Here is a 17,391-nt window from a genome sequence, read left to right as displayed (position 1 = left end):
AAATGTGTGACTCTCTATTGGATTCCTGTTTTAACAAACCAAAAATATTTGAGTCAATTGGAGGAATTTAAATCTGAGTTAGTTATTAGATGTTATCTAGGAATAACTATTTAACATACATTTGAGAACACGTGGGTTTAGAACAAAGAGTTGTCCTGTTCCACCACCCACATCGTAATGACTCTTTGTTAATAATCTTTAAGCAGAAGACTTATAAGAAGTAGTGTTATGAATACTTATATAAGCATCAACTAAAGTGTTAACATTTGCTCCATTTTTTTCTTTGTTAAAGTATTGTATCTTTTCACTTTTTTATGGAAATAATAGACAGAAAATGCACAAAACTTAAGGGTGTTCCTTACCACTTCAGAGATCAAGAACTAGAATAGGCCGGCACAGTGGCTCATGCCTATAATCCCAGCACTTTGGAAGGCTGAGGCAGGCAGATTGCTTGAGCCCAAGAGTTTGAGATCAGCCTGGGCAACATGGAGAGATCCCCATCTCTATGAAAATTATCTGGGCATGGTGATGCATGCCTGTACTGCCAGCTACTCGGGAGGCTGAGGTGGGAGGATGGATTGGGTCCAAAAGGCAGAGGTTGCAGTGAGCTGAGATTGTGCCACTGCATCCCAGCCTGGGCAACAGAGCCAGACTGCTACACCCTGTCAAAACAAAAAAACGATCCCACAACTAGAATATGATTAGCATCCTGGAAGCTCACCTTATTTCTCTTCTCCTTAATCCCTAATTCATTCTGTGTACCAGTTTATCAATTTATAACCTTACAGATTCGTTTTGCTTCTTTTTCAATTATTATAAGTGGAAAGATTTTACAATATGTACTCTTTGTGTCTGGCCCCTCTTGTTCTACATTGTTAGATTCATTGATGTCATTGCCTGTCATTGTAGTTTATTTTCATTGTTGTATATTGACATTTGTATTGTTTTTTGTTGCCTCTTTTTTTTTTTTTGCTATTACAAACAATAGTGCTATCAATACTTTGTTGGTATACATATGCATTTCTTCCTTCCTTCCTTTCTTTCTTTTTTTTTTGGAGATGGAGTCTTGCTCTTTCGCTCAGGCTAGAGTGCAGTGGCGTGATCTCAGCTCACTGCAACTTCTGCCTCCCAGGTTCAAGCGGTTCTCCTGCCTCAGCCTCCTGAGTAGCTGGGATTACAGGTGCTCACCACCGCGCCCTGCTAATTTTTTTGTATTTTTAGTAAAGACAGGGTTTCACCATCTTGGTCAGGCTGGTCTTGAACTCCTGACCTCATGATCCACCTGCCTCAGCCTCCCAAAGTACTGGGATTATAGGCATGACCCACCGTGCCTGACCATATACATGCATTTCTATTAGAAATGTACCTAGGAGTGGAATTGCAGGATCATAGGGTGTACCAATCTTCAACTTATTAGATGCTGACCTATAGTTTTCCAAAGTAGTTGTAACAGTTTACACTCTCAACAGTATATGAGATTTCTAGTTGTTTCATATCCTTGCCAACACTTGGTACTTTGTCTTAAGTTTAGTATGCTGTTATGTATGTAGTGGTATCTCTCTCTTTTTGTAAAAAAAAAAACTTCTTATTATGGAAAATTTCAAATAAGTAACAGGAAGACTAACATAATAAAGTTTCATGTTCCCATCAAGTAGTTTCAACAGTTATCAGTACAGGACCAATCTTGTTATATAGAGGTCTCCACTGAAGTATTTTGAAGCAAATTTGAGATTTCTTCTAGTATTTTTCTCTAGAAGATTTTAAAAAATTATTTTTTTAAAATTTAATTTTTATTTTTGAGACAGAGTCTTGCTCTGTTGCCCAGGCTGGAGTGCAGTGGCACAATATGAGCTCAGTGCAACCTCCACGTCCTGGGTTCAAGTGATTCTTGTGCCTCAGCCTCTGAAGCAGCTAGGATTACAGGTGCAAACCACCATGCCCAGCTAGTTTTTTGTATTTTTAGTAGAGACTAGGTTTAACCATGTTGGCCAGGCTGGTCTTAAACTCCTGGCTTCAAATGATCTATCCACCTTGACTTCCCGAAGTGCTGGGATTACAAGATTGAGCCACCACACTTAGCCAGCCTAGAAGATTAAAAAAAAATTTCTTTTTTTAGAAGCATAACCCTAGTTTGATTACAACATCCAGTAAGTTTGTAGTAACTCCCTCAGTATATTAAAGAATATAAAATATGTTAGACAGCATAACTCTTTATCACTAATTATTAATATGCATCTCTAAAATACCCATACTAGCAATTAATATACCTCTAAAATATTTTCTTACTTATCCACAGTAGCACTATCACAAACAAAATTAACAATAATTCTTAAATAGCATCTAGTAACTAACTCATTTATATTTCTCCAATTGTCTCAATGTTAAATTTATATATCTCCAATTGTCTCTCTAGTAACTAACTCATATTTATATTTCTCCAATTGTCTCCAAATGTTTACTCTTGGTTTGTTTAAACAGGAATCCAATGGAGAGTCATTTGATTTGTTTGTCTTAAGTCTCTTAAGTCTCTTCTAAAATAGTGCTCCCACCCATAACATTCTCCATTGAAAAGAGACTAGGCCAGCTATTAAGTATAGTGTCCCATCTTCTGGATTTTTTCCCTTCAGCTTCTGGATTTCCTATAAACTAGATCAGATCTAAAGTTTCATAAAACTAGGGCTAAACATTTCTGATAAAAAGTAGTACATAAGGGCTGAGCATGGTGGCTGAAGCCGGTAATCTCAGCACTTTGGGAGGCCAAAGCAGGGGGCAGATGGATTGCCTTGAGCTCAGGAGTTCGAAACCATCCTAGGCAACGTGGTGAAACCGTGTCTCTACCAAAAAAAAAAAAAGCAAAAAGTAGCTAACATGGTGGCACACACCTGTCATCTAAGTTACTCGGGAGGCTGAGGTTGGAGAATCTATGGAACCCAGGAGATTGAGGCTGCAGTGAGCCAAGATCACACCACTGCACTCCAGCCTGGGCAAGAGAGTGAAACCCTGTCTCAAAAAAAAAAAAATAGTACTTCATAGGGGTGCTGAGGACTTCATATTACATCATATCAGGGCCAAGTGAGGTGGCTCATGCTTGTAATCCTAGGGACTAGGGAAGTCAAGGTGGGAAGTTAGCTTCAGGTCAATAGTTTGAGATCAGCCTGTGCAACATAGTGAGACTCTGTTTCTACTACAAAAGAAAAAAAAATTTCTTTTTTAATTACCTGAGCATGGTGGTGCATACCTGTAGTCCTAGCTACTTTTTGGGAGTCTGAGGCAGGAAGATTGCTTGAGCTCAGGAGTTTGAGGGTACAGTGAGCTATGATCATGCCACTATACCCCAACCTGGGTGACAGAACAAGACCTTGTCTCTAAAAAGAAAAGAAGCAGACTGGGCACAGTGGCCAATGCCTGTAATCCCAGCACTTTCAGAGGCCAAGGTGGGTGGATCACGAGGTCAGGAGATCAAGACCATCCTGGTTAACATGTTGAAACCCCATATCTATTAAAAATACAAAAAATTAGCTCAGCCTGGTGGCATGCACCCATAGTCCCAGCTACTTGGGAGACTGAAGCAGGAGTAGGGCTTGAACCTGGGAGGCGGAGGTTTCAGTGAGCAGAGATTGCGCCACTGCACTCCAGCCTGGGTGACAGAGCGAGACTCCGTATCAAAAAAAAAAAAAAAAAAAAGGGAAAACAAAACAATCAGAAAACCCAGATACATCACACCAAGAGGCATACAGTATCTAGTAATCCCACAATTGATAATGAAGAAATCTTTAAAAGGGTATCTATTACTGAGCAAATTAGACTCAGAAAGCAAATTAGACTTGTTCAAGAGTATAGAGAGAGTTAGTGGCTTGGCTGGAGCCCAATCTAAGGCACTGATTCTGTACTCAGCCTCTCAGCTTTATATCCCGTTACTTTCTGCTATGACTTCCTCAGTGTTTGTGTTTTTGCTACCTTTGTTTAAAAAATACATTATTTAGTAATTTTTTTTTTTTTTTTTTTTTTTTTTGAGACAGAGTTTTGCTCTCATTGCTCAGGCTGGAGTTCAGTGGCACAATCTCGGCTCACTGCAGCCTCCACCTCCCGGGTTCAATTGATTCTCCTGCCTCAGCTTCCCGAGTAGCTGAGATTACAGGCACCCGCCACCATGCCTGGCCAGTTTTTGTATTTTTAGTACAGATGGGGTTTCACCATTTTAGCTAGGTTGGTCTTGAACTCCTCACCTCAGGCAATCCACCTGCCTTGGCCGCCCAAAGTGTTGAGATTACAGGCATGAGCTACGGGCTGGCCTATTTAGTAATTTTGTAAAATGGACATTTAAGCGACCTAGGATCTTAAGGAAGACCAAAAATAATATAAACAATAAGCAAAATTCTACTTCTGCATAGAAATGTAGAAATTTTAGACAGTATAGAAGACCTTGGTTCATGGGAAAGTTTTAACTTTCTAATTTTTCTTTGAAATACCCAATGTTCAGGTGCCATTTTACTTTTTCCTCCTGCCAACCAGGAAGGCAATAAGGTGGAATTCTCCAATTCCTAAAGCACAGTGCTAATGGATGGGGGGAAAATCACTAAGTACTACTAGATCAATTATGTAAATAGTAAGTGAACAAAGAAACAGTGTTGGTAAACCATGATGCTATTGAGTCTCTTAATTTTACACTTGATGTTAGCCAAAAGGTCAAGAAGTGATGAGTCTATAATTTTATATTCAGTTAATTAATTGCCTGCAAGTGACCATTTATTCTATTAGTCTTTTAGAGAAGTAATGTTTTTCATACTTAGTATTTGGCTCAAAAAGAGGTAAACTTTATATTTGATATTAATTGGTGCCATTTAAAATGACAGAAATGGCCTGGCTGTATATTAGATTCTATAAAACTTGGTTCTTAGGGTGCAGGTTCTTACCAAGCCATGGTGGTAGAAGTGTCCTTTTTGTGCTCTTAGGAAGATGGTGCTCTCTAGCAGCTTTGAGACCAGGAGGCCAAGCATAAAATGGCATGGAGACCTTCTGTGGGGCAGGGCTTCGTGGTGGGGTCTTAAGGTTGCTGTGATGTGTGGAATGGCAATACTTAGGTTTACCATTTTTGCCATTTAAACAAGGCTTTCCTGTATACATTTTACTGTTGCAATGAGATCACTTGCCTTTTCTTGAGAATGTTTCTCCTCCATAAAGAAGAGACTTTCAGATTTGTGTCAAGAGTTTAACTTCACAGGCAAGTATCAGGGCCATGCAGATGACTCTTGAACAGCATGAATTTGAACTGCATAGGTCCACTTAGACATGGCTTTTTTTTTTCAACCAAACACTGATCAAAAACTGTACAGTATTTGCAGGATACAAAACCTGTGTAGATGGAGGGCCAACTTTTCATATATGCAGGTTCTGCAGGGCTGACTGCAGGAATTGAGTATGTAGGATTTTGGTATACACGGGGGTCTGGAACCAATCCCCTGCATTACCGATGGACAACTGTACTTTAAGTTTGTTATTTGATTAATGAACTCATTCTTGCATATTTTTCTTTTACTGCATTTGTGTAATTTAAAAAATATGTATATAAATGTTTCATTTTCTAAGTCTTAACGGTTCCAGATGTTTTCAAAGTAATACACTGTCATGATAAATTACATATAAGTATACTATATTCTATCTCCTTATTTTGTCACAAAGAAGGCACTGTATTTTCACTCAGCTCATGATTTCCATCTCTTCTCTGAAGGTCCATATTGGTTATCTTCCTAACAAGCAAGTCCTTGGCCTCAGCAAACTTGCGAGGTAAGTGTGACTGTGCAGTGAATAAGAATACGGGTTTATAGGACCTGCCCTTGTGTGCTAAGAATCTCTCTCATTAGGCTTTCTCTCTTTACCAGTATGGATCTAATTTGGAAGTCACATTGCAACTTAAAAATTTCTAGTTACAGAGGCACAGACTCAGAGGGCCTGAAACACAGATGCCCCTTCCTTCTCGTCCCCTATTGCCTGCTCCTTCTTCCACTTCCCACCCTTTCTTCCACTAATACATACATCCTGCAAGTCTCAGCCCACCTCTTTCTCTGCAGAGCTTTCTCTGACTGGAGAGGTCCTGAGCTTCCCTTCAGTCCAGTCATATTCTTTAAGGGGGTTTAGCTAACAGTGAGGGGTTGGGGAGGAAATTGGGCAGGGTAGCTGTGGTGCCTTGCCGTCAGACTTGTCAGGCCTGAGGGCTCTACTATCCTTGTCAAGGGGAGTGCTCACCTTCTTTCCTTTCATGCAACACTGCTTTCAGACTTCCCTTGTGGGATCCCCAGCCTCAGCCCTGCCTTCCTCTGCACTGGATGCCTCCAGGCATATCTCAGGGGTCCCACAGACCAGTCAGTTCACATTTAGGTTCTTTGTTTCTGCAAACACAAGACTGTGCCTGTCTTGGCTTTGCTCACCCTTGTTCTGACACAGTGTTCACTCTCCTTGCTCTCATTTCTTTCTTTCCTGCTACAGTCCTCTTTTCTGTTCTTTATCCTGTGGGTTCATGCCTTAAAAAATTCCTTTACTGCCATTTTTATTTGGGTTTTAGGAGAGGAGATGTACATGCACGTTCATCTGTGTTTAACTGGAAGTCAACATGGGGGGTTTGTGTTCATATATCTCTGGTAGGCTCCAGCCACCAATGTTTTCTTTGTATAAAGTTAGTGAATTTTGGGTGATAGAGGAAATACTGGGAGATGTGTGTAGAGAGAGAGAGTAAGTTGAGAACAAGATGAAGGGGTGGGGTAACGTGCTTCTATTATTCAAAAATAATCAAGCTAAATTTGAGGTTATATGACCATATCACAATCGAAATAAATGAGTCTTTGAGGTTATATGACCATATCACAATGGAAATAAATGAGTCTCGGCTGGGCGCCATCTTTAAGCCTGTAATCCCAGTACTTTGGGTGGCTGAGGCAGGTGGATCACTTGAAGTCAGGAGTTTGAGACCAGCTTGGCCAACATGGTGAACCCCATCTCTACTAAAAATACAAAAATTAGCCGGGTGCAGTAGTACACACCTGTAATCCTAGCTATTCAGGAGGCTCAGGCAGGAGAATTCTTGAACCTGAGACGCAGAAATTGCAGTGAGTTGAGATTGTGCCACTGCACTCCAGCCTGGGCGATGGAGTGAGACCCTATCTCAAAAAAATAAAAAATAAAAGAAAAGGGGCTGGGCGCAGTGGCTCACGCCTGTAATCCCAACACTTTGGGAGGCCGAGGCGGGTGGATCATGAGGTCAAGAGATCGAGACCATCCTGGTCAACATGGTGAAACCCCGTCTCTACTAAAAATACAAAAAATTAGCTGGGCATGGTGGCGCGTGCCTGTAATCCCAGCTACTCAGGAGGCTGAGGCAGGAGAATTGCCTGAACCCAGGAGGCGGAGGTTGCGGTGAGCCGAGATCGCGCCATTGCACCCCAGCCTGGGTAACAAGAGTGAAACTCCGTCTCAAAAAAATAAATAAAAGAAAAGGAATAAATGAGTTTCTGTGACCAGCTGACTGTGCTGTGGCTCTGATGTGTTCCTGTTTCTTTGCGAAGACCTTGGGATTTAACACAGTTGTGAAATGCTGGTCCTCATATTTCTTAGTTCTTTGCTGAAATCTGTAAAAACTACCCCAGCAATCTGACAGCTGCCCTCAACAGTTGTTCCTTTTACTTTGTTTTCACTTCCACTTTCTCATTCATTTCCTCTGGGGATCAATGAGAAAGATGGTAGAGGAGATAAATTTAACTTCCCCAGTTTCTGACCTCATTTCTGCTCAGCTATTTTGCTATTAGACAGGGTTGCTTGGCACCATGAAAGAATATTATATCATAGCTGTAATTGCTTCACTGGAATAAGGCTCTTAGCACAAATCCAGAAACATTCTGGCTGCTTGCATGTGATCTGTCCCTGGTGGCAGTGCCAAAAAGTTGCTGAGAAAAAGTGTATTGGTAGTGATTGGGAATAATTAATCTTACTATACTTTTTATTAACTTACTTTCAGCTAATAATGAATTAAGCCAATTTCATGTCAACTGTGAGTAAAAGTATCTTTACTAAAATTGGTTATTCTTACCATTTTATAATATACAGTCTAAGTTAAATCAGCATGCTTACTGTGCAAACATGGCTTAGGCTCAGTCCCCTGGGACCCTTCCTTCCAGCAAGATTACCAACCCTATACCTTGCCCATATAGAAATTCTGGCACTCCTGACGCCTATAACAGACTGTCCATATGTGAAAGGTGTAGCGGATAGTTTTCATACTGTAAAAAAGCTTGGCAGATCACATTAGGCCTTGGTCTTAATTTAACAGCCTTTTCTGGAAGACCAGCTGTTGATCATGATTAACACTTTATGGGAAATGGACTCTAGAGTGATTCAGTAAGATCATACAATAAATGGCAACCTGGTGGTAGAAGGAAATAATATTAGTTATTTCCTTTCCAAGTGAGAGGAAAAGATCTCAAATAATTAAGCTTTTATGAAACAATACAAAGGAGTTGATTATTAGCATGGGGATTTGTCCCTTAAACTAATAGGATTAAAATTTAAGAATAAAATGGAACACGAAGCCAAAGAACCAAGTGTAAATTGAACCAAGTGTAAGTTGAACCAAGTGTAAGTTGCTTTCAGATAGTTGGCAAAAAATTGGAATAAAGGGTCTATTAAACAGAAAAGAAGACTAAGATTTTATCCAACTGCTTATTCCTTATAAGAAGTAAGAATATTTAGGGAACTAAGAGGAATAAAAGCTGAATGTCTTAGCAAAACTTGGCTCATTTTAATCTTGTATGTGAAGTTTGTTATATGCTTGCCTTTAAATGAATGACCTTTCAGTGCCAGTAAAGTCAAATATCAAGCAGTAAAGCCTTAAGTAACAAGAAAATGCCAGAAGTGAGTTGATCTGGTTCAACTCTACTAGAATTCTAGAATAAACTTAGTTTGAATAGAACTTTCTTTTGTTGCTGAAAAGCCATTAAACATGTATTCATTTTCTTCCCTTAGAAATAATTGAGTCTCAGCTGGGTGCAGTGGCTCATGCATGTAATCCTAGCACTTGAGGAGGCCAAGGTGGGCAGATCACTTGAGGTCAGGAGTTTGAGACCAGTCTGGCCAACTCGGTGAAACCCCGTCTCTACTAAAACTACAAAAATTAGCCCTGCTTGGTGTTGGGCACCTGTAATCCTAGCTACTTGGGAGGCTGAGACAGGAGAATTGCTTGAACCTGGGAGGTGGAGTTTGTAGTGAGCCGAGATTTCGCCACTGCACTCTAGCCTGGGTGACAGGGCAAGACTGTCTCACCAAAAAAAAAAAAAGAAAAAAAAAACTGAGTGAATATATGGATTCTTGAATTTTGACCTGTTGGGTGAGCACCTACTGTGAAGGAGGACTGTGCCAGCTACTGTGGAGGCCAAAGAGAAGCAGGACATGGCAGCCACCCTCAAGGAGAGTGCATAGGGCAAGACTGCAGGTGCCATGGAAATGCCTGCTGTAGCTTCAATTCTCATTGAGATGAGAACAATGGCTGTGGCCTGGCAGGGCTGAGGAGACCTGGAGGTGGAGGGGTGAGCAGAATTCTAAATGGGGGAGAAGTTCCTCTAGGTATAGTTAATGCATGAGCAAAGACCAATCAGAGGGTAGGAACAAGGCCTGTTCCAGTGGATGGGAACCAGGTGGACTGATGGAAGTAAGAATTAGATGAGGGAGAAAGGTGAAGTGGGTATTAGATTACAGAAGGAGTAGTCTTTTTTTTTTTCTTTTTTGATTATAAAAGCAACATACCACTTAAATACAAATGAGTGAATAAAGTGAAAACTTTTCTTTCCTATTTTCATTCCCCAGAGTTAGAACTGGAGACTTCTTTCACTGGAAAATATTTATGCAAACAAATATAAGATCATACCTTATATTCTATACTACAACTTGGTTTTTTTGAAATTTTATTTTTTTGAGTTGGAGTCTCACTCTGTCACCCAGGCTGGAGTGCAGTAGCTCGATCTCAGCTCACTGCAAATGGGTTCAAATGATTTTCCTGCTTCAGCCTCCACACTAGCTGGGATTATAGCCACCATGCCTGGCTAATATTTTTTATCTTAGTAGAGACAGGGTTTTGCCATGTTGGCCATGCTGGCCTCAAACTCCTGGTCTCAAGTGATGCATCTGCCTCAGCCTCCCAAATTGCTGAGATTACAGGCATGAGTCTCTGTGCCTGGCCAGCTTTTTAAAAATTTTATTTTATTTTATTTTTGGAGACAGGGTCTTGCTCTGTTGCCCAGGCTGGAGTGCAGTGGCACTATCTGGGCTCACTGCAACCTCCACCTCCGTGGTTCAAGTGTTTCTCCCGCCTCAGCCTCCCGAGTAGCTGGGATTACAGGCATATGCCACCATGCCCGGCTGAGTTTTGTATATTTAGTAGAGACAGAGTTCCACCATGTTGGCCATGCTGGTCTTGAACGCCTGACCTCAGGTGATCTGCCCGCTGTGACCTCCCAAAGTGCTAGGATTACAGATGTGAGCCACCGTACCCAGCCCCGGCCAGCTTTTTTAAAAGTTAAAATACCTTGAAGTTCCTTGGACATCTTTTAGTCCAAAAATTCCAAGTTTATTTTCATAGCTACCTGATATTTCTTTGATTGGTTAATAAATTCATTTAACCAGTGTTTGCTGTAGATAAGTAGTTTGCAGTTTGAGACTTGCCAAAAAGTAAAAAGGTGCCTTGGTAAACACATTTTAATATATTATCTTTGCGTGCTTTGAATCTATCTGAAGTATAAATTACTAGTATGGAACTTGATGGGTAAAGCTGAAATTTTATTATCATTGCTCTCCAAAGAGACCATGCCAGTTTATACTCTAATAAATAGATACATAGATAAGGGTGGTGTATGTTTCTCCACACTTTTGCCAATACCAATTTTCATCATTTTAAATCTTTGCCAAACTGATAAGTAAAAAATGATACCTATTTCAATTTGCATTTCCTTAATAGAGCGAGGTTGAATTTATTCAGAAACATCCTGTTCTTAGCTCCAGTGTTAATTTTTCCATTGAGTTGCTTGTCTTTTTATTCTTGGTTTGCACAGGCTCTGAATGCGAAAGTAGTCAGGTCAGTTGCTACAGACGATGCTTCCCAGATTGTCATCTGCCTTTTGATTTTGCTTTATAGTATTATATATCCATAAAGAAGTTTATAACTTTTCTGTAGTTACAAACTTTTTTTTTTTTTGGTACTTGTATGGCCACATTATTACATTTAAATCTTTGCTCCATCTGGAATGTATTTTGGGGTGAGGAATGAGACAGAACCCCTCCACTGCTGTGTGTGCTCACTGCCTGGCAGGCGCAGCACCCCCACTTCCTTCCTTCCTGCCTTCCCTGCTGCCTCGCTTTGCTGGGCGTTTCTTATCTTCTTCCTGGAGGGAATGTTAAGCTCCAGCTTCCTCCTTGCCTCTCATCTCTAAGGGTTCTTCAGTCTGCCCTCATGAGCTGCTGGGATGTTCTTTCTGAAGTGTGGATTGAATCATGCTGCTCCTTTGGTAGCTCCCCACAGCTTTTCAGATAAAATTTAAACTTCTTATTTAGAATAATTTAGAAAAACCCCAAAGAATAGAAATCACAAATCTAAAAGTTGAAAATCTTGTATCATAGGTTGCTGGTGAGTCTGATATTTAGGAATGAGAGGATATGTAACTAAAAATATGCTTTAAAAATCTTTACATCTTGATGAATAAGTGTTTTAGAAAGATGGCTCGAGAAAGGAATGGACCAAGAGTTTGAAAACCTGCATACGTTAATAAACATTCAAAAAGGTCAGATTAATGTTTTGGAGGAAAGGGCCTGGACCCAGTCAGTTTTATAAGTATTCTTTCAAGCTTTCAAGTAACCACTAATTGTGCATGTGTATAAATAATTCAAAAGCATAGAAAAACCTGTGAAGTGTCAATTAATTTGATGAAACTGCCTATTCCTGATAACAAAGGCTGATAAGCCTAGCATTAAAAAAATGATAGGCGAATCTCACTGATGAATGTAGTTGTAAGAATTTTAAAATGTCAGGCCAGTATAAAAGTACTGTTTTCAACATGGCCCAGGGATGTTTAGTCCAAGAATATAAGAATGATTTAGATTAAAATTGACAACTACTGATGCTGAGTTTGATGAATTAGATTGTAATAATATCCCTCCTGACACAGCATATCAAGATATAATGCATAGGTACATTTTACACTTTGGGGGAAGCATGAGGCAATTCTAGTGAGAATCCACTGGAATTAACACTAAAGCCAAAATCTGGATTCTGTCCTCCCTATTCCCATTCCAAATCAAGGAAGATACTTACTTACCTATTAGCATTATTCTACGAAGAGCAGGAAAAAGAAAAAAGAACTCATAGACACAGTCATAAAGTTTGGGGTCAGAGTCAGTACTACCTGTGTGGCCTTCAAAAAATCAAATGCAGTAATTTAGTTTCAAACGACCCCATAAGGCTGGGTGCAGTGGCTAACGCCTATAATCCCAGCACTTTGGGAGCCAAGGTGGGTGGATCATCTGAGATCAGGCGTTTGAGACCAGCCTGACCAGCTTGGGGAAAACCCATCTCTACTAAAAATACAAAACTTAGCTGGGCATGATGGCATATGCCTGTAGTCCCAGCTACTTGGGAGGCTGAGGCAGGAAAATCACTTGAACCTGGGAGGCAGAGGTTGCAGTGAGCTGAATTGTGCCACTGCACTCCAGTCTGGGCAACAAGAGCAAAAACTCTGTCAGTCAATTGATCAATCAATCAGTCTATCCCATAGAGGTCGCCTTGCAAACAGCTAGTAGAAACAAGTGCATGTTCTCTGATGCACTTTTATCCAGGCTTCAAAGGATACCCAAAGATGAAGTTCCAAGGAGCATAAATAAGCCACCATGAGTCAAGTCAGATGAGCACAATTGGAAGAGGGCAGATACTACAGTTATCAGATATAGGATATAAAACAAGTACGGTAAGTCCTCACTTTACGTCATCAATGGGTTCTTGGAGACTGCAAGTTGAAGTGAAATGACTTTAGGCAAAGTGGCATATAGCAGTCATGGAATGATATTTCATTCAATGTCATTTCATTATGATTGAGAAAAATTCCTAGCTGGGACCCGCTGTCTGTGTGGAGTTTGCATGTTTTCTTCCACAACTGCAGGTTTTCTCCAGGTGCTCCAGATGTTAGGTGATTTGGCGCATCTATATGGTCCCGGTCTGAGTGAGTGTGGGTGGATATATGTGCCGTGATGGGATGGTGTCCTGTCCAGGGTCAGTTCCTGCCTTGTACCCTGAACTGCTGGGAAAAGCTCCAGCCACTTCAGACCCTGAACTGGAATAACTGGAAAAATCATTATCTTCTTTCAGTTAATCTTACTTTAATGTATGTATTACTCAGATTTATTTCAATGTTTTGGTGTTATTTAGAAGTTTGTTGATGTTTTTGTGACCAGAAATATGCTGTAGGAGCTTAACTCATTATTATATCAGTTAGCCTAGGGTAAAATTGGTTTCGTTGTCAGTTTTTTAGGTTTTTTTGAGACAAAGTCTACTCTGTCGCCCATGCTTTAGTGCCCTGGTGCGATCTTGGCTCACTGCAACCTCCGCCTGCCAGGTTCAAGTGATTTTCCTGCCTCAACCTCCCAAGTAGCCGGGACTACAGGTGCATACCACCATACCCAGCTAATTTTTTGTATTTTTAGAAAGACGGGGTTTCACCATGTTAGCCAGCATGGTGTTGATCTCCTGACCTCGTGGTCCCCTCGTTTCGGCCTCCTAAAGTGTTGGGATTACAGGCTTGAGTCCTTGTGCCCGACTGTTACCAGTGTTTTAGTAAAGTCACAGATTCCAAGAACCTGTCAACTTTAAGCAAGGACTTACTATATATTAAAAAATAGGTCAGGCATGGTGGCTCACGCCTGTAATCTCAGCACTTTGGGAGGCTGAGACAGGCAGATCACCTGAGATCAGTAGTTTGAGACCAGCCTGGCCAACATGATGAAACTCCATCTCTGTTAAAAATACAAAAATTAGCTTGGCTAATTTTGGTGGTGGGTGTGGTGGTGGGCACCTGTAATCCCAGCTACTTTGGAGGCTGAGTCAGGAGAATTGCATGAACCCAGGAGGCAGAGGTTCCAGTGAGGTGAGATTGTGCCACTGCACTCTAGCCTGGGTGACAAGAGCGAGACTTTGTCTCAGGAGAAAAAAAAAAGGACTTAATTATGCATATAAAAAATTGACAAAGGAGGCCAGGCACAGTGGCTCACGCCTGTAATCCCAACACTTTTGGAGTCCAAGATGAGTGGATCACAAGGTCAGAAATTCAAGACCAACCTGGCTAACATGGTGAAACCCTGTCTCTACTTTTAAAAATACAAAAACTAGCTGGGTGTAGTGGTGGACACCTGTAATCTCAGGTACTTAGGAGGCTAAGGCAGAGAATTGCTTGAACCCAGGAGGTTGCAGTGAGTTGAGATCACACCACTGTACTCCAGCCTGGGTGACAGAGCAAGACCCAGTCTCAAAAAAAAAAAAAAAAAAATATTGACAAAGGAATAAGAAACTTGTAGAATTAGCCAGGCAGATTGGGAAGAGGGTGAAAGATAACTTTTAGAAATTTAAAAATGAAACTGAAGTCCAATATACTCATTAAATAGATTAGGCATAGATGAAATGCAGTGAATGGGAAGAAAGGTCTGAAGAAATTGTGCTGAATACAACACAAAGACAGGTGGAAAATATGAATGAAAATTTAAGAAACATGCAAGACTGGGAGGGTATAATAGGCCCTTAATTGAAATTCCTGGAGGTGACAGAGGCAGTGTGCTAGATACAGTGTTAGAGAAGCTAATGGCTAAAAAAGTTTCCAGAACACATGCAAAATATCAGTCTTCAGAAAGCCTAATAAATTCCAAATAAGTCAAATTAAATCCCCACGTGGATAAAATATAGTAAGTTGCAGAGTATACTTATAAACTTATATAAAAGTAGCCACAGAAAAAGATATCGATTACCTACAAGGCAACAGCAATTACACTGAATTGGTTTGTCAACAACAATACTGAAGGGCAGATAAATATCAGTGTCAAACTAGAATTCCTTTCTCAAAAAATACGTCTCAACAAATTATCTTTCATGAATGACAGCAAAATAAAGATTTTTTTTTTTTTTTTTTTAAATCTAGGGAAGCAACATGAAATGCTGAAAAGATGTGTCAGGTTTCACATCTCCTTGCTTGAAAAAGAAAATTAATAAACTAGGATTTAGAAATTATAAGCTCTCAGAACACAGGGAGCATGTTCACCACATAATCACATACATAGTAGGCACTCAGTAAAAATCTGCATGAATGTTCCTCCTGGCATGAGAGCAGCTGTCTGCCAGAAGAAGGCAGGCACTGTGGGTGGTAGTGAAATCCTAGAGGCATTCCTTTTGAAGTGAGGGCAAAACATGGGTGCCCAGTGTTACCATTGTTGTCAAGTGTGGCACCTTTAGTTCTACTCCAGAAAAAGAAATGGTGAATTTGAGAAGGAAGACATTACCAACTTCAAAAGCAGTGGCACTATATAAAACTATCACCGGAAAAACTATCAGTAGTAACATATACAGAGATTTGACCTAGTAAGAAATATGACATACCTCCTATCTAGGAAATTAAAACCCATTTTCTTCTCAGGTTTTGTTCAAAATACAAATAGAATATAGTTATTAATATATTCCTTCAATATTGTATGCCTACTGCTGGGGGCACAAAGGAGAGCTAGGATGGCTCCTGCCTTAAGGGAACTCTGGGCTGAGTGGTAAACAGGGTGGCGGACCTGTTACTGACTTTTTTGGCTATAATGGGTATAAAGGAGTAAGTCATCAGTTCTGAGAATCGTAGTTGAGTGAGAAGAGTCATGAAATGCCTCATAGGGAGGTGAACCATAAATTGAGTCTTAATTCATGACCAAAAGGCCATGAATTAAAAGGTGCTCAGCATGAATAGTCATCTTCAAGTGGGTAAGTCACCTGGCCATCTTTATATTTCATAAATAGAATGAAAGATGTTCAAAGGGGAAAATTCATCACTTGACAGATTGTGCCATGAGCTAAGATCAGGAGGCTTTTATTTCTTGGGAGTTAATCATATTAAGTGTTTATATAAACCTATCTTATGAAGAGCTCTCTGAAGAAGTCTAATCAGTTCTAATCTGATTACCCTGATAGGTTTAGTTGCTATAGTAGTTGACCATGGTGTGCTATTAATTAACAAACAGACTTTTTATTTTTAACTTGAATTTTAAGCTCTGATAAAACATATGATTAATCAGAACACTTGAGACATGATCTAAAATTGATGATTTGGCGCTTTAAAATTTTGTTACTCATCTCTGTTTCTCCTAAGTGAACGTCACACTTGGAGACTCATTAATTCTCTTTCTGGGGACATCAGGAAGCACCACTCTGTAGTGGTTGGTGATCTCCTGTATTAGGGTTCCCCAGAGGGACAAAACTAATAGGATATATATATCCTATTATATGAGTTTATTAATTATTAACTTACATGATCTCACAGGGTCCCACAATAGGCTGTCTGTAAGCTCGAAGAGCAAGGAAAGTTTCAAAACTAAAGAAATTCTACTTCTCTTAGACTCTTGCAACAGGGTTAACAAAGGGGCTGCATCTGATTATTGAGTTGTACTTAGAGCAATGTTGAAAACCAACAGTTAACTTAAATAATATAGTTCTTGTCCTGAATAAAATGACTTGGCTTTTAATTCATACAAGGGTGTTCATTGCAGCACTGCAATGAAAATTAGATCAAATTTCTGTATATGCTACTTTGATAGTTTTCCCCATGATTAGTTATATAGGCAGGAGATGCCATTGATTTTAAAGTTGGTAATGTCTTTTTCTGGAGTAGAACTTCAGGTGCTGAGTTTCAAAACCGAAGAACTTGGAGTCCGATGTTTGAGGGCAGGAAGTGTCCAGCATGGGAGAAAGATGTAGGCTGGGAGGCTAGGCCAGTCTTGCCTTTTCATGTATTTCTGCCTGTTTTATATTTGCTGACAGCTGATTAGATTGCACCCACCAGATTAAGGGTGGGTCTGCGTCCCCCAGCCCACTGACTCAAATGTTAATCTCCTTTGATGACATCCTCACAGACGCACCTAGGATCAATACTTTGCATCCTTCAATCCAATCAAGTTGACACTCAGTATTAACCATCACATCTTCTTTAGACTACATCTCCCTGTGGTCCTTGTATCCTTCTGTCATCGTCCCATAAGCTTTATCCCCTCCTGCACCCCACTGTCGCTTCAACAGCATCATTTTTGTCCTATGAGGAAGCCTTATCAATTTTACTTCAAATGATTATGATTAAC

General features: G+C 40.2%; 1 protein-coding gene and 1 pseudogene across 2 annotated transcripts in view; one reads left to right on the top strand and one right to left on the bottom strand.

Moving 5' to 3' along the window:
• Positions 1 to 17,391, top strand: part of GCH1 (GTP cyclohydrolase 1) — a 50,657-nt gene that overhangs the window by 28,158 nt on the left and 5,108 nt on the right. Inside the window, exons 3-4 of one of the 2 annotated variants that reach the window (XM_064365881.1) lie at positions 5,729 to 5,784; positions 12,865 to 17,376. In XM_064365881.1, the coding sequence (XP_064221951.1) occupies positions 5,729 to 5,784; positions 12,865 to 12,919 (111 nt within the window). In that variant the 3' untranslated portion in view covers positions 12,920 to 17,376. Of the gene's footprint in view, positions 1 to 5,728; positions 5,785 to 12,864; positions 17,377 to 17,391 lie in introns of those variants that run through there. The other variant, XM_012451011.2, reaches the window with a different exon arrangement.
• On the bottom strand, positions 6,154 to 6,265 carry LOC135270478 (U6atac minor spliceosomal RNA; annotated as a pseudogene).

Source organism: Aotus nancymaae, unplaced genomic scaffold (genome assembly GCF_030222135.1).
Source record: "Aotus nancymaae isolate 86718 unplaced genomic scaffold, 86718_ANA_hifiasm-v0.15.2.pri h1tg000062l, whole genome shotgun sequence".
NCBI classification, from domain to species: Eukaryota; Metazoa; Chordata; class Mammalia; order Primates; family Aotidae; genus Aotus; species Aotus nancymaae.
This window is presented reverse-complemented; position numbering and strand designations above follow the sequence as displayed.